General features: G+C 40.2%; 2 protein-coding genes across 4 annotated transcripts in view; one reads left to right on the plus strand and one right to left on the minus strand.

The window, feature by feature from the left end:
- Window positions 1–106: 106 nt before the first annotated feature.
- Window positions 107–18,774, plus strand: EIF2S1 (eukaryotic translation initiation factor 2 subunit alpha). 2 transcript variants are annotated; one of them, XM_032405360.1, is made up of 8 exons: window positions 107–319; window positions 4,469–4,710; window positions 6,822–6,901; window positions 8,905–9,056; window positions 12,653–12,759; window positions 14,067–14,164; window positions 14,843–14,986; window positions 15,871–18,774. In XM_032405360.1, the coding sequence occupies exons 2-8, from the start codon at window positions 4,470–4,472 to the stop codon at window positions 15,994–15,996; spliced, it is 948 nt and encodes a 315-aa protein (XP_032261251.1). In that variant the 5' UTR covers window positions 107–319; window position 4,469; the 3' UTR covers window positions 15,997–18,774. The 2 variants fall into 2 exon arrangements, with proteins under 2 accessions (XP_032261251.1, XP_032261252.1); XM_032405361.1 differs by lacking the exon at window positions 107–319 and adding an exon at window positions 338–567.
- Window positions 18,775–18,816: 42 nt separating this feature from the next.
- The window catches only part of PLEK2 (pleckstrin 2), a 19,583-nt gene continuing 14,366 nt past the window's right edge, over window positions 18,817–24,033 (minus strand). The window contains exons 4-9 of one of the 2 annotated variants that reach the window (XM_032405359.1): window positions 23,575–23,666; window positions 23,194–23,297; window positions 22,775–22,876; window positions 21,556–21,639; window positions 20,495–20,573; window positions 18,817–19,787 (exon numbers count right to left, since the gene is read on the minus strand). In XM_032405359.1, coding sequence (XP_032261250.1) covers window positions 19,660–19,787; window positions 20,495–20,573; window positions 21,556–21,639; window positions 22,775–22,876; window positions 23,194–23,297; window positions 23,575–23,666 — 589 coding nt within the window. In that variant the 3' untranslated portion in view covers window positions 18,817–19,659. Of the gene's footprint in view, window positions 19,788–20,494; window positions 20,574–21,555; window positions 21,640–22,774; window positions 22,877–23,109; window positions 23,298–23,574; window positions 23,667–24,033 lie in introns of both variants that reach the window. The other variant, XM_032405358.1, reaches the window with a different exon arrangement.

A 24,033-nucleotide genomic window follows, 5' to 3' on the forward strand; every position in this document is an offset into this window, starting at 1 on the left:
TCAGAGTATTACCACTTCCCTGCGCCTTGAAAGTTACTTAGCGAAAACGACAGATATCGAGAAAGCGTACTTTTCAGGTCCTCCTTTGATCTACATTCTTCCTTTTTTTCTCGGAGGACCTAGACTCTATGGTCAGTGAGGAAGAGGGACCGCTATTCTCCTGGCGCTTGCGTGATGCGAGGTGGTTCCGCATGCGCGGTGGGGTAGAACCAAGCGCACGCCGAGGAAGATCGGCCGCTGGTGCGGGTGGACTGTCTGGTCTCTGCGATTAAAGAGCTCGGCACGGGATCCCGGCGCGGGATTCAGACACATACCTCAGGTGACTGGTCCCTCAGATCGGTTTCTTCAAGAACTCACTTTAGTTGTGTCCAGTGACTTGGGTGGTCGGGAGAGGGTAGGCCCCGGGCTAACACCCCTCCCTTTCCCGTTCCTGCGCGGGAAGTGTCCGACACCACCCGCCGGCGCCGGGTGGGTCTTCCGTGTTACAGCGGTGTCATGGTACGAGCGGAGGATTCTCGTGAAGCAAAGTGGGCCAAGTGACCGTACAGCCTCTTCGATATGCTGAAAGTGAGGATACTTTGAGATGGGGGCGGCCTCGGGAAAACACTGTGACACCCCCGCCCCAGGACGCTGAGCACTTTGCTCTTTCTGGGCTTGAGAATCCCACCGCCACCAGGTTTTTTTTTTCCTTCCGCCCCACCAAATATACTGCCTCTCAGTGGACACCAGACCAGACACTTGAAGGGACCGTTGGGGTGGGCAGCAGTTTTGACAAGAGCTGGGTTAAAAGGATCAAGAATAGTTTATTTGTCCGATAATTTATTTTTTTCTAATTGGCGTTCATATTACCGTATCGAGTTGCGCATTTTTATAGAATGAGCCATCTCTTGCATCGATACTAAAACATACTGTTGAAGAGTTCACTAGTCTTAGTATCGGTTTTCCGTATTTCAGCACCAATGAGAATAGACTTACACGCTGTGGCCTCACAGTTAAGCATAACTAAAGAGAAAAGGGAATTTGGGGGTTAAATACGTATTCAGCCTGAGGCCCCTATTATTATCCCCCAAACTTAGGCTACTTTATCATTAAGCAAGAAACATTGCTTCTTGGAGAAAAGGTGTAGCAGAGAAGTCTTGGTTTGTCTCCCAGTTGAAGTTACCAAGGAAAAAAACTTGTGATTATGTGTCTTTCAATAGTTCGTGAATTATATAGAGCTTTATTGCCTATTCTGATGCCAAGTGACGGTTAATGATTATCCTAAGATCTCGAAAAGACACACAGTAATATTTGTAGAGATTGGTGCTATTTCAACTACAGTGAAATAGTTTAAAAGCTTATTTGCGTAGCACTCCTATACTAAAAACTAGCATTCAGAGAACCTTATCGGTAAGCATTAGAGCCAAATTAGAATTCTCACAAGTTGTCTCTATCACATAATACACTTAACTTTGGAAAGGAATGTGGACTTCCTGGATCTGTCATGGTTACTTGACCATGCACTGGTTTAAGAAAGAAGTCCTACCTACCATTTGACCACGCAAAATTACTGACAATGCAGGGTATTTGAAATTAGCTTGGAGTTCAGTTAGTATATTTTGAAAGATCTTTTTTACTGAAGAACACATACCATATTGTAGTACTCTGACATACTGAGGCTCTGTGGGTTAAAGGTATTCTGGATTTGATATCGGAAGACTTGGTTTTAGTTCCTGTTCTGGTACTTATTAAGCATTTATCCTTGAGAAAGTCATTTAATATTTCTGTTCTTTGGTTCCGTTTTTTTTAATTTTTTTTTTTTTAATTTTATTTATTCATTTGAGACCCCGAGATAGAGAGAGCATGAGCAGGGGGAGAGGGAGAAGCAGACTCCCTGCTGAGCCAGGAGCCTGATGTGGGGCTCGATCCCAGGACCCTGGGATCATGACCTGAGCCGAAGGCAGATGCTTAACCATCTGAGCCACCCAGGCGCCCCTCTTGGTTCCCTTTTGATTACTTCACTCTACTCCTTTCATAGTACTTTATATTGTTACTTACTCACTAGTTTGTTTCGCACTCCATACTTAACTTCCTTAGGTAAGAATCTTTCTTAAGTGCGGTAGTGCTTAGTACATAGATACTGCAAAAATAATTGTTTAACAAATTAAGTTACAAAATGGAAATAGTACCTCTTTTGCCTTTTAATGTCATATTTGTATAGCACATTACACTTTCCAAATTTTTACATATATTTTAATCTCATTTGATACACTCCACAAACCTTCGAGGTCCATGACACAGGCTAGAAACTACAGTTTAATGGGAATGCATTTCCCAAGCAACCACAGCTAGTAAATACAAGAGTAAGGGCTGGAACCCATGTCTGGAGCTATTTTGTACTTAATAGTTACTTTCTGTGTTGAATAACATACCTTCAGCTGTGTTCTTTTTGTACCCTGTATAATGTGAAGAGATTGGTACCTCTTAAAGCAGTAGTATTCATAGCTCTCATTAGGATTCTTTTACAGTATTGCCTGTGTTCTTTAATCATCACATTAAGTCTTGCTTCCCCAGAATTAATCAGCTTTACTATTTGAATAAACCTGGTAAGTAAATGTGGTTAGCCCCTGTTAAATCTTTTAAAACTGTTTCACACATTTCTCTGACATCATTTACTTTGATACCCAGTTTGAAACTTATAGCTCTCAAACTTTAGTGCTTTACATACAGATATTTGACAACAGTGGTCCAAAGGGGGGGTGGGGGAGGCTCTGTTTAAGAATGAAACAACCAGCTCAGCAGTTTCTTGGGTAATTCTGGCCATTGAATGTCTACTTCCCTTTATTTCCTAAATCCCTATTTTGTCAAGGTACAAGAGAAATGCGTTTCTGCCATTATTATTAATATGCTGCTTTATTTCTTTTTGTTAAACAGGATAGATTAGTACTAAAAGCTTGCATTAATCTACGGTATATGCTTTAACACTGAGTATGTATATTAATGTTACTTTTTTTAAAAAGATGTTTCTAACTAATATATTTATTGGTAATATTGAGTGAAAATACAGCATGGTGAATAAGAGCACAGACTATGGATCCAAGCTTCAGAGGTTCAGATTCTGACTATCACTTGTTAGCAGTATATGACCGAACAAGTTACTTGGCCTGTGTTTCTATTTCCTCGACGATAAAATGGAGAGAACTAGGGAGAGAGGCAGTGGCCAGATCACGTAGGACCCTGTATGTAGTAGAAAGATGTAAAAGTCAGTGGAAAGCCACTGTGAAGTTATTTGTGGGTGCAGTTAACAGTTCTCAAACAGTACTGCCCCAGAACTCTCGGGTTCTGTAAGCTGGATGTGGATATCCTGTCTTTAAGATCAAGTAATGGCAGCCTTAATTCCCAGTTAATAAGAAAAAAATTGGGGTGCCTGGGTGGCTCAGTCGGTTAAGCATCCAGCTCTCGATTTTTGGCTTACGTCATGATCTCAGCATTGGGAGATGGAACCCCACACCAGACTCTGGCTAGGCGTGGAGCCTGCTTAAGATTCCTTCTCCCTCTGCCCTACTTGCTCGTTGTCCTTCTCTCTCTCAAAAAATAAATGAATTTTCGCACATTTTTCATAGGTGTTTAGGTCCTGTTACTGCCTATTTTCTGAACCTTGACAATAGTAAATTAAGGTTAGTAGAAAAACATGAAAGTCATCAGCTGTGATTAGTTTTACAGCTTTCTTTTAAAAATACACTTCTGTGCATGGTATGATTTCAGTCTTGTGGATCATAAAAGGAGTGCTGAAAGTAGGTTGGTTAGATCAAAGAGAATAGTTTTTAAGAGACTCTTGAACTTTATAGTAATGGAGTTCTATAAAGCTATTCTCAAGATTGGGTATATCTGTTCAATAAATGAATTTATTTAGTTGTATTTAATTATATTTAATATTTTTGTGATTAGTAAATTTTTAGGTTTTGTCTTAACATACGATACTGTAATTTTGGCTAAAAGGATAGGGTATATTACTTGATACATGATTAGGACTATGGTTTAAGTAGATGGAAGAGTCTTCCCTTTATATAGTGGGTGGTAGTATATAGTCTTAGCTGACTTAGAGAACTGAGTAGCTTTAGTTTTGCTGATAGGTTTATAGTAGTAGTGATGCTTACCATCATTTGTTATTTCTTAAAGTGGTTGTATTAAAATAGTATTTTACTCTTGAGGTGTACTTTTAATCCTTAGGTCTCAAAGTACTTTATAGATGGTCATTATTTTTTATGATTCCTCTAAAACCAAGGTCAGAGAATCACCCAAGCCTTATAAAAATGTGGAGCAAAGTAACAAAGCTTGATTCCCAAACATCCATCTGTTTTCTGGTACCATTTAAGAAGTTTAAAGAGATAAGACTAATCACTTCTTCCAGTGGCAAGATGTGGAAAATTGATTGACATTTCTTTATTTTGACCTTAATACTCATTTGATTCTTTTGTTTAAAATGCAGAATGCCGGGTCTAAGTTGTAGATTTTATCAACACAAATTTCCTGAGGTGGAAGATGTAGTGATGGTGAATGTAAGGTCCATTGCTGAAATGGGGGCTTATGTCAGCTTGCTGGAATACAACAATATTGAAGGCATGATTCTTCTTAGTGAGTTGTCCAGAAGGCGTATCCGTTCTATAAACAAACTCATCAGAATTGGCAGGAATGAGTGTGTGGTTGTCATTAGAGTGGACAAAGAAAAAGGTAAGTGATAAAAATATCTAAAATAAAATTTCAGATTTAAAATGGTTTATTTAAAATTTTATTTTTGTAAATTGCTGACTGTTGTAAAAACAAAACAAAAACATCTCCTTTTATACTTAAACTTTTTTTACATACAAAGTTGTTAGATAAGAATGCCAGTTACCCATCTAGGCAAGACCTCTTGTTAGTAGTGGTTTAATTAGCACATCCCAGGGCTAGTTTGTGTCAAATAACTTGACTTTTATTCCCAGAGGTTACCAGAAATTGATAGTTGACTCATTGTGGCTAAACTCAGAAGAGACAGATAAGTAAACTAGAGTATTAGTTCATATATTTGTTAAGATGCTTTTTTATTCAGGGGCGCCTGGGTGGCTCAGTCGGTTAAGTGTCTGACTCTTGATCTCAGCTCAGGTCTTGTTCTCACAGTTGTGAATTCAAACCCCACGTTGCGCTCCATGTTAGGCGTGGAGCCCTACTTTAAAAAAAAAAAAAGATACTTTTTTCTTGATTTAAAGCTAAATTTGTAATCAGATTATTGGAGGAACATGGAAATGGGGCAAAGGTAAATGGACTTTAGGAATATTTTATATAGGTTCTGAAAAAGGAATATACTGCAGACACACACCCAAGACCCAGTATTCTGTATCTCTTTGATTATTAGAATGTTTGTGTTCTCTGAATGTTCATTCACAGTGTTCAGAATTGCTAAACATTTGAGGAAACAGGAAAATATGACCCATACAGAAGAGAAAAAGGAACCAATGGAGATTGACCTAGAGGTGACCTTAATATTGGAGTTAGCAGATAAGAATTTTAAAGCAGACGTTGCAACTGCTGACGGATATTAGGAAAATAAGCTTGTAATGAATGACCAAATGAAATCTCAGTAAAGACATTAGAAACTCTCATAAAGAACTAAATATAAATTCTAAAATTGAAAGTATAATATCGAAAAAACTCACCAAATGGGCTAACAGCAGGGTAAAGATGGCAGAAGTCTCAAGTCAGACTTGCAGGTAGTTCATTTAAAAGAACCAGTGTGAAGAACAGAGCAAGGAAAAAGCAACCTGTCAAATATTAAAAGCTCTATTCCAAGAGAAGAGAGAGAAAGGGCAGAACATATATTTGAGGAAATTCTGACCAAAGTTTCCCATATTTGCCGAAAAAACAAATGTACAAACTGGAGAAGCTTGGCAAACCTCAAGCAGGATAAATACTGATAAGACCACATCTAGGCACATTAAACTGTTGAAAAACAGAGATCGAGAAAATCTTGAAGATAGAGGAAAATGATTCATGATTTACAGGGGAACAGTAATATAAATTACTGTTAGTATGGTATTCTTACTGAAAATAATGGCTGAGCATTGAATGACATCTTTAAAGCACTGAAAGAGAAAAATTGTCAGCCCAGAATTCTAGAATATTTAAAGAAAATATTCAACAATGAAAATCAGAAATGAAGACATTTTCAGGTAAATAGAAACTAAGAGGATTTATTACTTAATCTGCATTATAAGAAATGGTAAAGGAAATTATGCAGGCCCATGAGGTGTGATGCCTGACATGGGAAATATGTAAGTAAATGTAAAAGATCACTTTTCCCTCTTAAATTCTTTAAAATACATTTAAGTGCTTGTCTCATTTTGTACCCATGGGATTTTAATTTATGGAGGTGATGGACAGCATGGTTAGGCCAATGCCATGGCCACACCATGCCAGTGCAGGGCCACCAGGAGGAGGAAGCACCAGTTTTGGTCAGGAAGCAGAAGGAGCATCAAGAATATAGAAAATACATAGAGCACAACTGACCCTTTGATGAGTGGATGCCAAAAAGACAAGTACGAATCCTTTGACTAGCTTTCATTTGGGTAATTGGAAGTATTAGTTCCTTTCACTGAAGTGATAGAAAATATACAATTACATGATGATACAAATGCATGTCTGAAAACAAAAATCTCTAATCTTATGCAGTATTTTATTGATAGGATTTTAGTGGGGAATAAGTATAGGTATGCCAACTAAACAATCTGGTGTAAAAATTTATCACAGTGGTAAACTAGCACCTGGGCAGAGATGATTTTTTTTTTCCCCAAAATTTTTTCATACAGGATATATTGATTTGTCAAAAAGAAGAGTTTCTCCAGAGGAAGCAATCAAATGTGAAGATAAATTCACCAAATCCAAAACTGTAAGTCTGATTTTTGAGTGAAATTAGTCCACTATTTAATATGTTTAATAAATAATCAGCATGTAATATTCTTGGCAGAAAATGAAAACCTGGATTTTCTCTACCTGTATTTCCATTTACAATTAGGAGTTACATAGGATAATTCGAAGACTTAATTTCAAAAGAGTTACGACTGCAGTGTTTTTACCTTATGGTGGTACTACCTTAAGGCATTGCTTATCGTCTAATATTCTAAAATGAGTATACTGCATTAGTGTTTCTAAGTTATTTTAGGTTAAATTAACTATGGGTGATTTCAGTTGGTTTGACTTCTCATAACATGTAGTTCTTGACTTTAAACCCCATTCTGGGATAAGAGTCACAGAGACAATCAGCTGTTGTATGTTAAGAATAAGCAAGGTTTGGGCGCCTGGGTGGCTCAGTTGGTTAAGCGACTGCCTTCGGCTCAGGTCATGATCCTGGAGTCCCAGGATCGAGTCCCGCATCGGGCTCCCTGCTCAGCAGGGAGTCTGCTTCTCCCTCTGACCCTCCCCCCTCTCATATGCTCTCTCTCTATCATTCTCTCTCTCTCAATAAGTAAATAAAAATCTTGAAAAAAAAAAAAAAAGAATAAGCAAGGTTTTGTAAAATGTGAATCCAGGAAAGCAAGGCAGGGGCCTGTTAGTAGTTTTTTTCCCCCCTAGTTTAAGTCCATTCTGTTTCACTTTCTTATTTTGGCTGTAATCTCCTACTTCTGTACAATAAGTATTAATGAAGCAAGAACAACTGTTTTTTCATTCTTTATGTTCTGTCTATAGTTTTTTCTTCTCTGGTTCTATTTAGATTATCTTTCATTCTCTAGATCCTTAGTTCTTAATGGCATTGTTTCCATTGTGTTTTTCTTTATTTTTTGTTCTTTTCTCTCATGTGTGTTTCTGTCCTCAGGATAAAAATGCCAAGAAAACAGTGTTTAAATGAAGAGAAGATTTTTGAAATCTTGCTTAATTAACCCCAGTAAATAAGAGAATAAAAATCTAAAAGCCAAAAGGCCATTACCCAAATCTTCCCCTTTGTTTTACTGATGTGTTTACTATTACTGCAGTGTGACTTACACATTAGGAAACACTATTAGTGAAATCCCATCTTCATAAACCGAGGACCTTGCCACTCAGAATGTATTCTCTGGACCAACAGCATTGACATCACCGACTGCTTAATGCAGGATCCTCAAGTTCCACCAAGTTTGAGAAGCTCTGCTCTAGGAAACTTCAACTTTGTTTTGTCCCCTTAGGATATTGTAAAATGAGTATGTTAGTAGATCTTATCAGGACGATAAGGTGATAGAATGAAATAACCAATGTTAGTACCTTTCCTCACTCAACTTTCACGTGTAACGTGAAAAACCTCTTTTCTTATATCCTTTCTCTTCTTTAAGCCCTTTTATTTTTAGGAAATTAGAAAAAGAGTTTGACAGCAGTGAGTAGGAGATAGGTGCATTGAAGGATAACTGCTAAATGATAAAAGAGCAAAAGAAATACTAAAATCTCAATCCTGTTCCATGCTGTCATACGGAGTAATAGTAATAGCTTACACTTGTATAACAAGTTTTGTGTAATATACAAATTCTATATATTTGTATAATGTTTTCCAGTTATAATTTGGATAGATTTGATCTCTCTGCGGTAAAAAGGAGAGATACTGGTATTTCCCTTTTCTAGAAGAGGAAACAAATTTAGAGAGGTTAATTGGTTCCTAAGTGAACTTGATCTGGGTCTTAGGACACTAAGTTTTGTGCTGTTTCTACTTGTTATACACCCACTTGAGTTAAGTATTATAGGAAAGAGAATATTTCTCTATGAAAAAAGAACTTGCTGTATGTTAACCCTTTGTTGTTGAGGAATTACTGTAGTGTAACCAAACGTTTGTTTTATATGCTGTCTACTGAAATGTAAAAATACCTTTTCTTTTTTTTTTTTTTAAGATCTCTTATCTTTGAATTGTTGAACTCTTCATTTTGTTTCTAGGTTTACAGCATTCTTCGTCATGTTGCTGAGGTGTTAGAGTACACCAAGGATGAGCAACTGGAGAGCCTGTTCCAGAGGACTGCCTGGGTCTTTGATGACAAATACAAGAGACCTGGATACGGTGCCTATGATGCATTTAAGCATGCAGTCTCGTAAGAACACCTTCTTGGCTCTGATTCTACCTTGATAACACAGCTGATGGGTCTAGCACACAAGTTGAGAGCCTGACATGTAATAATAGCACAACACCCACATAATAAGTCCTTGCCAAATCTAGATTAAAGTATTTCCATGTAAAAGGCCCCATAATGCGGGCCAGTCCTATGTAGCCAAGCATATATAATTGTGTTCACCTTAGTTTTCGTAAACCGTATGGTTTCGTCTCACATTTTCCGCTCCTGGTCAATGTAGATGTCTCATCTACAACTGTACCTTGTTTTCTTTACCTCAGTTCCTTACACCTGCAGCCCATGCCACTTTAGCCAGTTTCCATATGGCCTCGCCCTGGGTCTTATCACCAGAATTTGGTGTGCTTCCAAAACCTTTAATTCATACATTCTATTCTTTTACCACAGACAGCCTCCTGTCCTTCCAGCTCCCCCATAGTTAGTCCTACTCTGTGTCTTCTTAATTCTTATGCCAGACTATAATTCCAAACCTTTTTCTTCCTCCATGTCTTTTTACCCTTTCCTGCCTTCTCTTTCTTACTCAGCATAGACATACCATGGTACATCATTTCAACAACTTCTTGCCAATATCATGAGCTTTTGCCCTGTTTTTCCATCTGTTACATCCAGCCTTGGATCGATGTTCCTGCCTTCTCTGCACTTGTAGAATGCTGGGTGCTGCTAGGAAAAACCACAGTCTTGCAGGTTGGTGCCACTGCATTTTCATCATGGTCTCCAACCTCAGCTGCGCCTTCACTGCTTCCTCACATTCTCTCTGCTCTTTGTCAATTCTTCCTCCCATTCGTAGAGTGGCTATTTTAGAGCTTTTAAACACTCTGTCAGATACCCACTCCCCCCTTCCCTCACTCTCAACTGGTATGCCTACTACCTGTTTTATAAAGAGAATAGAAACCATTGCCCAGGATCTCCTCTACTCCTTCCACTGTCTCAGCAACCTTCTCTCCCATCCGTCATTACCTCCTGCGCTCCTGTCACGCTGAATTCGTATCCTTCCTGCTCTCAAACTAATCTTACCACCTGTGCGCAGCTACTGCTCAGGGATCGTTTTATCTGTTATTCCCTCTTTTGTGTCTTCAGCCTTTCTCTTTGTTGTTTTTGCTCCATTGGCATAAAAATACACTCTAATCTCCCATTTATACTAAAAGCAAACTTTACCTCCCCTCTACTTTCTCCTGCAGCAAGCACTGTATCCTCTCTCTTTAAAATAGCTGGACCCCTTTGGTTCTCTGTACTTAAGTCTCTCTCCTTCTGCACATCCTACTCTTGCCCAAGTGTTAACGCTCCACAAGCAGCCTCTCCATTACACTGAGGTTACTTTCCAACCTTTGTGCTGCCGAAGGGTATTGGTCCCCTCAGCTCTCAGAATGGCCGAGTGGACCTGGGACCGATAGAGCCTCCAGCAGGCCGGCTCATCTGGGGTCCAAATGCTTTCCAGGTCCCCCCCTCCCCCACCATGTGACTTTTTTTTCATACCACATTTTGGGAAAGGTAAGAATAATAATAATTACAACAGCAAACATTTATAGATTTCTCACAGCAACACATGGCATAAGTGCTGTTATTATCCATGTCTCAGAGATGAGAAAATTGAGGCAGAGATTAAATAATTTGTCCATGTGCACAGAGCTAGCAAATGGAAGAGTCCCGATTCAGACCTAGACACTGGCTCCCATCTGGAGTTTATGCTGCTAACCATTAAGCACTGCTTTATATTTCCGTCCTCCCTGACTTCAGTCCTGCACGCCTTTCATCCCTCGGCGTGCTGTCATCGTCCAGCTGTCCTTCACTTCACCTCCAGCTCCCCCTCCATGACCGCTCAGCAGTGGCATACATCTTTTCCCTTTTCCTTAACGTTCTTTGCTTCATCAGCCATGTAGTGACTGTCCACGTTTAACTAATGATAATTCTGTGCCACATGTTCTTTAAGAAAAAGTTTTTGAGATAGGTGGAAACAATGTTTTATCCCTCCCAACCCATTCCACTCACTCATCAGTAGGAACTACTATTCTATCATTAGTATTCACCATTATTATTTACATTTCTGTGGATTTATTACATATACGTATCTATGAAGTACGTATAGAATCATTTTTGTATTTTAAAAATTTCCTTAGCTTATTTAAACTTTAAAAAAAAGGAATTTATTCTGTTGTCGTAGTTTTCTGTACCTTACAGTTTTATTTATAAGGCTGTTAATAGGATTCTCCAAAGTGATAGATGTGTACCTACTTCATACTAATTTCTGTGTAGTACTTCATTGTAAGAATATGCTTTATTTGTTTCTCTATTAAGAGATATTAGGTCATCCTCCCCCCTTTTTTTCCCATTTTTTTAAACCATGCTATTATGAATATCCATGTACATGTCTCCATGTACATTTGGGAGTTTCTAAGGTATATACATAGCAGTAGAGTTGTTGGGTCATAGGATTGATTATATGCATCTTTAAATTTACTCAGTTTTGCCAAAATACTCTCCAGATTGGTTCTACAATTTATATTTCCAATAGCAGTTGTATGAGCATTCCTGTTTCTCTTCATCCTCACCAACGTTTGGTATATATCTCAGATTATTTTCCCTTTTGCCAAACTGATGGGTGTATAATAGTACTTTGTTTTTTGTTTGCATTTTACTGGTTGTTGTTGAAGTTAACAGCTTTTCATATGTTTACTATTTCTTCTGTGAAACATCTGTTCATCTCTTTTGCTCATTTTCTGGTGGTTTGTCTTCTTGTTATATTTTGTAAGCAGTATTAGCCGAATGAAAGTTCCCTCCACCCAGATTCTTTCACCTTTCATTCTCTAACCCCTGCTTTTTTAGGCCTGATGTGCCATTTCTGTTTTAATACTTTACAACTTTCTTAAAACAGTTCTACCTTTGCTTTTTAAAGTCCTACCATTTTTTTAGTCATTATTTCAATTTTTTCATTTGTTCATGTTCCATAAACAGTGGTGACTAAGAGGTGACCCTGTTCCCTGTCTCCTGGCACTCAGAAGGGCCAGATGAAATGCCACTTCAGTCTGTGCAGCCCTTCCTGAGCCCATAACTGAAAGTAATACCTTACTCCCCCGACTTCCAAGGATGTACTTTTATTTTAAAATTGCTTGTATGTTTTTGTCCTTTTCAAGCTCCTTGAGGCAGGGACTGCTAATTACGTGGAAATGTTTAATTATAGTGGGATGTCCAGTATATTAGGAGACATTTTTAATTTCCTTGCTTTAGCCAGATCCCTAAAATTTTTTTTCAAATAATCAGCTGGGGGTTTTCTTTTTGTCATAGTAGTGCTAAGTGCTTTACTTGCATGATCTCATTTAATACCACAACCAGTGAGATGTACAGTTTTCATTCTAATTTTACAATTTGGAAACTAAGGTCTGGAAAGGTCCCAAAACACATAGTTAATGAAGTGTAAAGCTAAGATTTGAACTCAATTCTGACACTAAAGCCTGTGCTCTTAAACATCATTCTGTGGTATTGTGTTTGGTATCACAGTTATCTGTAAAGTAACCTTGGCCTTTGTTGTTTTTGTGTCTGTGTGTGTTTTGTTTTGCTTTAATTAGAGACCCATCTATTTTGGATAGTTTAGATCTGAATGAAGATGAACGGGGAGTACTTATTAACAATATTAATAGGCGTTTGACACCACAAGCTGTCAAAATTCGAGCAGGTAAGTGATTTTTTTAAATAATGTTTAAAATATTTTGCATGAACCAAAAAGCTGTTAAATAATGAGCGTTACCAAAGAATATGTTGCTACATCAGCATCTGCACGTTTTTCTATTTCTTATAACAAGAAAAGCTTAAATTATTTTTGCTTCTACTGAACCATCATAAAATGTATATATTGACACAAGTGAAAACTGTCATATATGCATTCAGTTAACCTTAAGTTAGTCCTTTTTTTTCTTCTTTTTTTTTTTTTTTTAAAGATTGTATTTATTTGAGAGGGAGAAGCAGACTCTCCACGGAGCAGAGAGCCTAACACAGGGCTCGATCCCAGGACCCTGAGATCATGACCTGAGCCGAAGGCAGACTCTTAACTGACTGAGCCACCCAGGCGCTCCAGCCCTTTTTTTTTTTTTTTTTTAAGGGGGTGGTATTTTGTTTTAGTAAATACTTTAAAATATTTTAAAAGTAGAGTATTGTCCTTTTATGCTTCCCTGGATTAACCACTGTTAATATAGTTTGGAGTATGTTCTTTCAAACATTTTTCTTACACACATATACTGTATAGGAATATATGCTGTTTACATTCAGACACAAATTGCTTTTATAAAGATTGGATCATACTATGCAAAATTTTCCTCAACTAGCTTTTTCCACTTGGTTTGTCATGGCAGCCCTTCCATTCAGAACATGGGACGTTTTCCTCAATCTCTTTAATGGCAAGGTACAATATTTCATAGAATAATAAACCAGTTGTCTCTTGGTGAACATTTCGGTTTTACCATGTTTTTCACTATTACAAAAAACACTACAAATTAGCAGCCTTATAACATAGACACTTACCCAGTTGTATAAGTGTTCTGTCAGGCAGGCTCCTAAAAGTGGAACCACTAGGCAGAGGGTGTGCAATTTCTAAACCATTCTAAACAATTTGCAGTGATTATTTCACTCGGTCTTTATCACACTCCTCTCCACTTTACAAATAAGGAACTGAGGCATGGAGAGATTGGAATCACCATATTAATCCAAGCATAGCCAGAAATCAAGGTGTTTGTTGAATTTCTATTTTTTATCATTTTGTCATTCAGGGGCTCAATGTGGAAGAGAAGATATATTTTCACTGCCTACTCAGATAATTTATAATTAAGAAAGTTAATAGTTGGGGTAGATTTCTAATTGTGAAAGGGTGATAAAAACTTTTATAAGTATTTGAATCCTAGTGTGCCTGCCATATCTCTGATTTCTTTTAAACCTTTAAATACTTTTTTGCATTTTTTGGTACAAGTTTTTGAATTTCTGTAATTTTAGATATTGAAGTGGCTTGTTACGGTTATGAAGGCATTGATGCCGTAAAAGAAGCCCTGAGAGCAGGTTTGAATTGTTCTACAGAAACCATGCCCATCAAGGTGAGTAGTCCGTTTTCTCTCTCCCTGCTAAAATACCAACCTAAACCAAATCAGATTCTTTTTATGATCGTATTTCATAACAAGTGTTAAGGAGAAATGGTTCTCGGTGATGTTGTCTAAGGGATGCTACTGCTAGTGTCACAGTGGATAAAGATTTTGATTCGTATTTAGTGCCAAAGGGCCAGCTGTGCGAAACTTAAAGAGTTCCTGAGTCTATAATGCTCCTAGGACCTTGAAAAGGGTAACATATTCTCTCGTATTCACACACATCTTTTAGGAGTTTGGTCTGAATCTTTTAAGCAATAAAATTAACCAGATGGTTGTTATTCACAATCTCAGATTTTCTTCCATCAGTTTAGTTTAAAACCAAGTAAGAATTTTTGTTTTCGAGACAAATTATCCATTCTGATGATGGCTACAGTTAGTTTACCTACCAAAGACACCTGAAAGTCATAATTCAACATATTTGGTATTGCAGTAGACTGTTTATACTGGATTATATCACTTTTATCAATTCGCTTTTGCTAACAGACCACCCCCAAATTGTTGACTTACAGGATTGGAAATTAAGTTTTGGGGTGATTTGTTAAGGCAGCAGAAAGGAAGAGTTCTTAAACATCCTAATAGTTTTGTGTTGTATAGGTATGTTCATAATTGAATATTTGTCTTCTTCCTTAGATTAATCTAATAGCTCCTCCTCGGTATGTGATGACTACAACAACCCTGGAGAGAACAGAAGGCCTCTCTGTTCTCAATCAAGCTATGGCTGTTATTAAAGAAAAGATTGAGGAAAAGAGGGGTGTCTTCAATGTTCAAATGGAGGTAAGATCTATAGTGATTCTGCCTTTTTCTTAAAATATGTAAGAAATTTAGGGGCGCCTGCCTGGCTTAGTCGGTAGGAGCATGCAACTCTTGATCTCAGGGTTGTGAGTTCAAACCCCATGTTGGGGTTAGAGATTACGATCGATCGATCAATAGATAGATATAGATATTTAAGTCATCTAAATGATTTGCATTCTAAAATCCTTAATTACGGCTTTTCAAAACATGAGATACATGTAGGATTATAACACTGCTAAGCCTAAAACAATCATTGACTCAGAGGGTTCTAAAAGGGCTTTTTATGAGTAAATGAGAACTGTCGTGTGATGGTTATTCATGACTGAGGTCACTGATGGTGTTAGGTTTATGCCCCCGCCAAAGGAAAAAATTAGGCAACAAAAATGAGTGATTGATTATTGTCAGAATTTAATATGGAAGGCTTAAAATATGATCTGAGGATTAGAAACAGCATTAGTGTATTTTCCTCATCTCAACAAATATGAAACCTATTTAGAAAGAAACTAATTTATTTTGAATCCAGAAGATGCATTTTTACAAGACATCTTTTTGGGTTTTAAAGATACAGCCACTGAGATTATTTTCATATTTTTTTCAGTTTTGGCTTATAGAGATAACAGGAATATTCTGTTTTACTACACACATATTTCTTTTTCCTAGATTGTGTTACTCTCATCCATTTCTCCCAATATTTATCTAATGGAATTTATTAATGATGTAGTAGCACTCAAAAATGAACAGATAGAGCAGAGTTGTTAGGACAGGTGGTTCTTTAAAAAGAGTTAAACTAGGCAGTAATAGTGTTGAAGTGGAATTTGCATACTGTTGAACTATCTCACTTTGAAATGATGCCTCTGCTTCCGCAGCCTAAAGTGGTCACAGATACAGATGAGACCGAACTTGCAAGGCAGCTTGAGAGGCTTGAAAGAGAGAATGCAGAAGTGGATGGAGATGATGATGCAGAAGAAATGGAAGCCAAAGCCGAAGATTAACTTTGTGGGAAACAGTCCAGTTTAAGGAACACAAAGCAGCCCTTCCTGGCTGTAAACCCTAGACTTGAAAGTTTTCCAGTATTGAAAACTTCAAAGCTGAATATTTTTTATTTCCAAGTATTTAAATGTTCCAACAGACCAAAACGTGACATGCCCTCCTAAAAGTCAGCTGTTTTCACACAAGAGCTCCACCATTCAGCAGTTTTTAAGGGAGTGGGCCTAACTTCACTAGAGACAAATCTTTAAGAACAGTCATAAAATTGGGCTTGTGGTTTCCATTTCTGATGTCTCCAGATTGGCACCCCTTTGTAGTTCAGTGCCTCCCTGAGATTTACCAGGGGCACCCAAAGCAAATAGCCTCAACCTTTCTATATAAAATGTATCAAGCAAACATTAAATAAATTTCTGGGATATTTAACTATAGGCTTCTTCCTTCTTGTCACCAGTTAAAAGCATTATGATTACTAAGACCCTAATTCTATTACTTTCATTTTAGTCTAGATGTAGAAATATAGGGGCAGGTGACCAAAAGATCTATATAGCGGATCCTTTCAAAAGGAGGGTGTAGAGAAAATAATTTTAACCACAGTTAAAGTTGACTCTTAGGGGAAAAAAGCCTTAAAATGCGAATTTTAAAATTACATAGGATGTGTGCCTTTTACCAATATATGGTAAATATTGAACAGTATATGGTATGAGAACAATATATGGTATGAGGGAGAATTTATCACACTGGCCCTTGTTGGTGTACTAAGCTGCTTTCCCTGAGTTTGTAATTCAGGGTGGTAAAGTTTTTTGTTTTCTTTTGTTTTTAAAGATGCTGCTGCTTTAGTTATTTAGAGTGTCGTTGCCCAACTTTTGATTTTTTTTTCCCCCATTAACATATTCACTAGGTGCCACCTAGAGCTTCAGCTCTTTATAACGAATAGGGATCTGATTAAACACAATTGAAATAATTTTTTGACATTTCCATCATTTTTGTGTTTAAGAGCTAATTGTTTAAAAGGTATATGAATCTAAAGGTAAATAAATAATAAAAGTAAATAGATTTCATAGATAACACATGGTTTGAAGTTACAGCTACGTTAGCCAGGGTGTAGAAAGTGTTGAGTTACTTTGGTCTTTTTCATAGATTTAATCTCTTAGGATACTTGAGGTACTAGATTTATTTTATTAATTATTCCTAAGAATAGCTATTTAAATACTTAAAAGATTAAACCTAACCCACCTTGATTGAGTACTAGACTTAATTCAGTATTAAAGGGACTGGAAAATAGAAGTGTGTTGGTGAGACAGTTTATGCCATATTTGGTTTGCCCCTGTTTAAGCAGCCTCTACTAGCTTTTTAAATCCACAAGTATAACCTCATGTGACTATTGCCGCGAGGTAGCCATGATTGCTAGTACATGCCATACTGGGAATATTTAGACGAGGATCTAGGTGTACTCAAAATTGGCACATGATTCTCATTTTGGTCTTTATGAGGAGTCAGAAAACAAGTCTATAAAGCTTGTGGCATCAAGAATGTCCTCAATATATAACAGTGGCTCCTTAAATGTTTGTTGTAGGCAGGGGAATTGAATTGAACTTCCACTTTGTTTCCTGAATTTTTTACACTTCAAGGCATAATCGTTGAGAAATACTGGTGACCTCCATGGTGAGTGATTTTTATCCCATGCAAGCCTTTTGCTCAGTTCCACAACAGTTTTGCAAAATTTATGACCCTTCCCAGAGAAAAGATTAATACCTCACTGACACCATGAAGGAGAGACCTAATTAAACTTAAAGCATACATACCTGCTGACCTAAAAATACCACTTTCAAATATGAGGACAGGCTACACACCCAGCTCCAAGTAACCTGAGGAACAGATGGACAAAGACAACTGACCAGTTTATCCAAATCTCGGATCACCATATGAAGACTTTTCATTAAAAATTGACAATTTCATCTCCCCATTCTGCCTGTGCGTTAAAGCGGTTATCAACTCATACAGCTGAAAATCAGCAATAGTTCGGGTCTCGTTTAATCGTAACTGAAAGTCAAAAGTAGCTGAGAAAAAAATGGGAACATTTTCATTTGCTGTGTTTTATAGCAAAACAAGACAACCAGTATGTACATGGATAATACTCAGTGAGAACCTACAGAGACACGCTAGGCATTGCAGTTATTACTCAGCTGCCATCCTTTCAAACACTCTTGACCTAGTACTTTTGTGTGAAGAATCATTAAATTAAAATGGTTTGGGATTTTTTAAAAATCCAAGTACTAGTACTTTGGCAAGAGTTGCCTCAAGGTGATGGCCATCTACTTTTTCAACACACAAAAGATTCTGATAGCCCTATACAGAACAGGTGCAGTTGTGCCAATTTGGGAGTCAAGCCATCACACCAAATGCAGTTTAATTTAGATAAACACCTGTTGATATTCAAAGAGCAATAAAGAAATAATTCCAGGGACATTAGACCTTGGTGAAATGCCAAATGGAAAATGGTGCTTTAAAAGGCAGTCTCTTACAATGTAAGGAATAAAATAAAACCTCATTAGCTTGGAATTCCTGATCATGCAGGTCAGGTATTCTAGACAAGATTAAGAGGAGACAGTTCACACTATTTAAAAGGAAAATTTTTTCCTTAAGCACTTTGGAAGTATCTACTCCCCATAAATGTAAGTTACATATCTATTCATTAAAGGAAGTCTAAGCACTTGTACTTGGCAAGAATGCTGGCAGTAGCTTGTGCCAGATTACTGTATAAACTTGAAAGTAATAAAAATGTTTTTAAAGATACTGTATGATACAGACTTTTCACTACTTCAGATTAACCTCCCAACTGGTGAAGCTTCTTGGTACCTATATGTCTCAGTTAATGTTCACTTTAAAACCAAAATCTCATTCCTTAATTATTTTACCATTTACATCTTTCTCTGTCCTTCAGCAGCTCCTGCTGTGCGTCTCTTTCTGAATTGCCATTTTTCATAGAAATGCTGTAGTTTTACTCTTTGTTGTATGTGTGACTAATCTCCAACTGAGTCCATGATTTCTGTAGTGTATACTTAAATGCAGGCTTATTTTTCAAAGCAAAACAATGTTTACAATTTTGCCACTATCCCCATTTTAAGATGAAGCATGTCTTAGTGACAGAGATCACTTGAGATGTTTTCATAATCTTGCATAATAATTTGAATAGCCTCAAGCATGAAAAACCTTTGAAAACTATAAAAACTTCACACAGGAATTCTAATAGCTAGAAATGTGTCCGTTTTTATTAATTCCACAGAAGGAGTTAGTTTTTGACAGCATTTCAGAGAAAGCCAACATGAGACTAGTGTTTTATTTAGTATTACAATATGGCTAGTTAGTGTTACAACAGGGAAACCTACTTTGGTGCCGGAGGAATGGCTAGCTGTGAGGATGGGTGAATGTCAAGATGCTGACGCCTAACGGCGGTCCTAGCATTTCCAGGCTGTTAACAGGAAGGTGGGGAAGGAAATAGCACCACTGCCGATTGTGAGCGAAGGAACTCCAGTCTCACTGCAAAGCCGTACAAAATATACAAAGAAGCTAAAAGTCTTAACACACTCTCATTCTGCAGGAAATCCTGTCTGTACCATCTGGTAGGAGGGAGGAATCCTGTTTTGTTCCTTTGGGAACACATTTCCTTGTCACGTTAGCTTTTTGATAGCTTCAATCCACTCAGTTCGCTCAGCCTTGCTGCTGGCCTGGATATAATAGTGTGTGTCATCTTTGGTAATCACTTTGAAGAGATTCCCCTGGACATTCCCTTTAACCCCTAGACAGAAGAAAAATTTGTGAATATCTGTGTCTGCTTTCAGCTAGAAGTCAAACTGAGCCACAAACAAAAATACACACGATGAAGTATTTCTTAAATACCAATGTATGAGGTTAGGGAATCCCACCAGATGCCCGCTTTCCTCTTTTCCTCCTTTCCACTCCCCATCCCTCCGCTGTGCCCTCTTGGCCTGCTGCCTACACTAACCACAGATCTACAGTTCCATTCACACCCAAGAATCCAGAATGTTTATGTTAAAAGTAGGCACAGATTTGGGACTTGACTTTAACTTGTTTAGCTTCTTTGAACCTCAGTTTCCACATCCATAAAATGGGAATAATACTGTCTTTCTTAGCTGGCTATTGTGAAATTAGTGTGCTAATAGATACTAACGTGTGTTGCTAACCCTTAAACACTGTGTAGGCTGCTATTCTTAGGTGGAAGCTTATCTGCCGGTAAGCACAGAAACTGAGGGGAAAGGATACCAGAGACAAGGATTATTTCGTTGCATTGTTAAAGCACTGAGAAGACCCCACACGCCCTTTTTCCTCATTCTGAAATTGGCTCTAAAACTCGGGCTATTCATCATCTCACTGAGACCGTCTCATTGAGCCCCCGTCGCTCAGTCCATCGGCAGGGTGCCACTGAGAGAGCGACCGGCGGGGAGCACCCCGAGGCCTGCAGGCCGGCCCGGAGCTGCACCTTACCAGCGGGAACGCCGTTATCCTCCAGAGCAGACACGAGTGAGCCACGAAGAGAAAACCCACCCACTGGCCGGTTCTCCTCCTGCAGCAGAAAGAATTCCTGATGAGGCATAGTGTGAATGCACAAAAGGGAGAAAGGAGTTGCCCTGTTGCCTGAAACCACCCTGAGGCCAGCTGACAAGTCAGTGAGAGTCATCTGTAATAGATGAGGCCGAATTTGGACATCACGTGGCCACGTTACATGCACCATAAGGAAGTCTGTGCTTCGTTTCACTGCCAACAGCCTGCAGGGCCACACTCCTCCCTGGCTCCACGGCCCTCCTTGTCGTCTGCCAGGGTCCCAGAGGGCTCCTTCTCACTCCTTCAGGCGCTCCCCTTAGGGCGGGGATTCTTGACAAGCTTGGTGAGGGAGGAACTGCCCACTCTTCAATATTTCAAAAACTGAATGAAAATCATACATCTACCAAGACAAGGCTGGACAGGCCAGCTCAAAGACCATTTATCTTTGGTTTTGACTGGAATTCGATCAACTCATCATACAATAATACTTATTTTCTGAAACTCAGAGTAGCAATTCTTTGATCGGTTAGAATCAAATCATAATCATAGAATCAAATCATTACTCATCACAATTAGTAAATTATGGCTTAAACAGTACATGATAAAAGAAACTTTCCACAACCATCAGTGGGGACAACGGGTTGAGGGGCAGAATTCATGGGATCTCCGCACAGAAAGGGGTGAAGAGGCCTGGGGAGCACTAGTTAGGAGTCTCCTTTAGCCCACCCCACCTTCCCCAGCCCCACAAAGAGCTTTGGAGAAACTAAAAGATGCTTTCCTCTCAGAATAATGATAACCCTCCGCACAGGCAACAGCGTGCTGAGAGAAAGAAATGATCAGACCGCTGAGTGTGGCTTGGATCGTGGGAGGAAAGGCATAGAGCACAGCGGAAGTGAGGGCAGGGACGCTGGGAGGAAGGAAGCAAGTGCCAGCTGCCCGCTGGGCTTGGGAGACAAGTGTCTGAAGCCTCACACCCGGCTGCCAAGTGGACGTGCGGCACTCACTTTGGAAGGGTCATAGTAATGCAGGAAAGCCGGATCCTTCCTCAGAACAAAGCGCCGCACCTTCCAGTTTTTCCTCTTGTGCCCCTAAGGCAAAGAAAGGGTTCAAGGCTCATCTGTGACAGCTCTGTCCCTTCCTCCCACTTCCGTGCATCAAAGCTTGCTACAGTGGACTACTTTCTGGAAGGAGTCTGCTGCAGACCCAAGGATTGCAGTGACGCCGACCTCCCTGCTCAGAGACACTTGAGCAAAAACACTTGTCACAGTTAGTTGAGTTGACAGAACCAAAGAGGGTCAGCACTGAAGGGAAAGGGGAGCATCACCCAGACCCCGGTCAGGGTGTAAGGAGGACAGGGAGGCAGCAGGTGTCCACTGGACCAAGAGCTCACAGGCAAACCGGAACCCGAGGGCACCAGCTTTTAAGTATCAAAAGCAACCCTGCAGCTGCATATGGATATATGCGCACACGTCGGCGGTAAAACCACTTTAACGTTCCGCCTCAGAAAAAGGAGGAAATGACCGAGTCTATGTTAAAATCTAAATGTGTGAGATGTTGATGGTATGACTGTCTTTGCCTTCACCCCCAAGATCACAACGCTTCCTTGGCCCTCCAGCCTGGAGCCTCCGGAGCCCTCCCCCACCGTCCTCGCACCGGCTACCCCCGCTCGCTAGACTCCCGGGCCTGGGAGGCGGGGCCCCCGGGGGAGAGTCAGCAGCAGTGACCACAGTCAGTTTTTAAACACTGAGGTGACACCACAGAACGTCCCCTTCAACCTACTGAAGTGAGTGGACAAAAGACTTATATTTTGTTCAGCAAGTGTATGAGGGAGGCGTGCAGCGTCCACAGAAGAAGCCGAGGGCCCAGGAAGCGTCAGGGAGCCGAAGGCCGGCAAGTGCAGAACGCCAGCCGGCAAGCCACGCTCTCGCGGACCGGTGCACGCGGCGGCTAGTGGCGCGGACACGGTTTCTCGGGACTGGGATGGTGACTCGTGTGCACGTCTCCCCTGAGCCCTGGGACTCTGTGTGTGTGGGACGCTGTGTGTGTGAGAGAGAGAGAGAGAGAGAGAGAGAGAGAGAGGGCATGTCCGTGCCTCTCGATCTGCTCTCTGAGGCTGCCGCTTTAGCAGGTTCTGCTGGTATCGAGCACCCGCCTCTGGCACTCTCGGCCCTTCCCACCCTCTGGGGGCCTCTGTCCATCTCCCCCGCTCCGAGGCAGGCGTACCTGCTTGGCCAGATAGCCTTGTTTCACCACTGTGCCACTTAACTCCACAGTGCTGAGACTAATGTCTTCCCTGGAGCTTATCTTCTTCTTGTAGCTCTCAGCCTAGCGGGAAGGAAAGAATGAGGATTCTGTTACCAAAAAAGTCCCGGTTCCAGGCTCTGGGGGCTACCACAGGGGAAAGGAAAATCCTCGATACAGAAACCTCACTCCACCTGGGGGGAAAGAGGTCCCCCAACCCTAGGCCTCTCGCCCATGACTGTGCACCCCCAGCCCTCACTCTGTTACCTCCTCCTTCCTCTGCCCCAGTGGCAAGAGGAATTCCCTCCCTAACTTACAAAAGTGTACAGGGCCGTGGAGTCATCTAGGAACTGCTCGGCCAGGTCTCCAGAGCGAATGGCTCCCATGCTTCGGACACCTACCGGCCTCAGGAAGTTCTCCTCCATGAGCATGGAGGCCAGGGTCACGGCCTCCAGACGGTTGGCAGAAAAGCTGTTGGAGATGAGCCAGTCCACCAGGGAGGAGCCTGCATTGGGGCAAGGGCAGCACCAGTCAGACGACAAGCTACAGACTAGCCTCCCTGGGGGTATTTGGCTGTGACCTCATTGACCTTAACCTTCTGGGCAGCCTTGGGCTCTACCCAAGAGCAGACCCAGGGCCACACCCACATGTGGCCATCTCAGACCAGCCCGATGGCCGTAGGCCGCTCTACCCTCAACACAGGAGGGCAAGCATGGCCGAGTCACGGGTCACGGTGGTCCAGTTTCCACCGCCCGCCCCAGCCCTCAAGAGGGGAGGCTCACCTATGAAGGTCTTTTTGTAGGTGCTTCCCTGCTCCATGTTGGGGCTTGGCCGGATTCCACTGCTGCTGTCGTGCATCTTGTCCACGATGCGACTACAGGAAGGCAAAGGAGAGGGGACGCTCATCGCAGCAACACCATGAGGGAGGGGTCAAGGGTATAAAGCAAGGGGCAACCGGTGTGATACACGTCACAAAGGTGGGGGGGTATTCCGTGATGCATTGGAACTGGAGAGGTAGGATTTTCAGATGTTTCATTTCTTCTGCTTGTCTAAAGGCTCTAATGGTCCTATATGAGACAGGTATTACTTTTGTAGCAAAATTAAACAGCTGTGACTTTTAATTTTAGAGCAAAAGAACATACAATAATGATTCTCTATTATCTACATAAAATGTGACCTCCAGCTACTTCTCAAAGTCACCTGTCACTTGAGCCCACTCCTGCCCACCTGCTCCTGCCCCC

The sequence above is a fragment of the Phoca vitulina genome, unplaced genomic scaffold (genome assembly GCF_004348235.1).
Source record: "Phoca vitulina isolate PV1807 unplaced genomic scaffold, GSC_HSeal_1.0 scaffold7, whole genome shotgun sequence".
Classification (NCBI taxonomy): Eukaryota; Metazoa; Chordata; class Mammalia; order Carnivora; family Phocidae; genus Phoca; species Phoca vitulina.

Bases quoted from the DNA above. Each gene is read 5' to 3' on its own strand.
- EIF2S1 (XM_032405360.1), top strand. From the start codon at position 4,470: ATGCCGGGTCTAAGTTGTAGATTTTATCAACACAAATTTCCTGAGGTG. The intron at 14,165-14,842 runs GTGAGTAGTCCG...CTTCTTCCTTAG, and splicing joins CAGAAACCATGCCCATCAAG to ATTAATCTAATAGCTCCTCC. The intron at 14,987-15,870 runs GTAAGATCTATA...CTGCTTCCGCAG, and splicing joins TCTTCAATGTTCAAATGGAG to CCTAAAGTGGTCACAGATAC.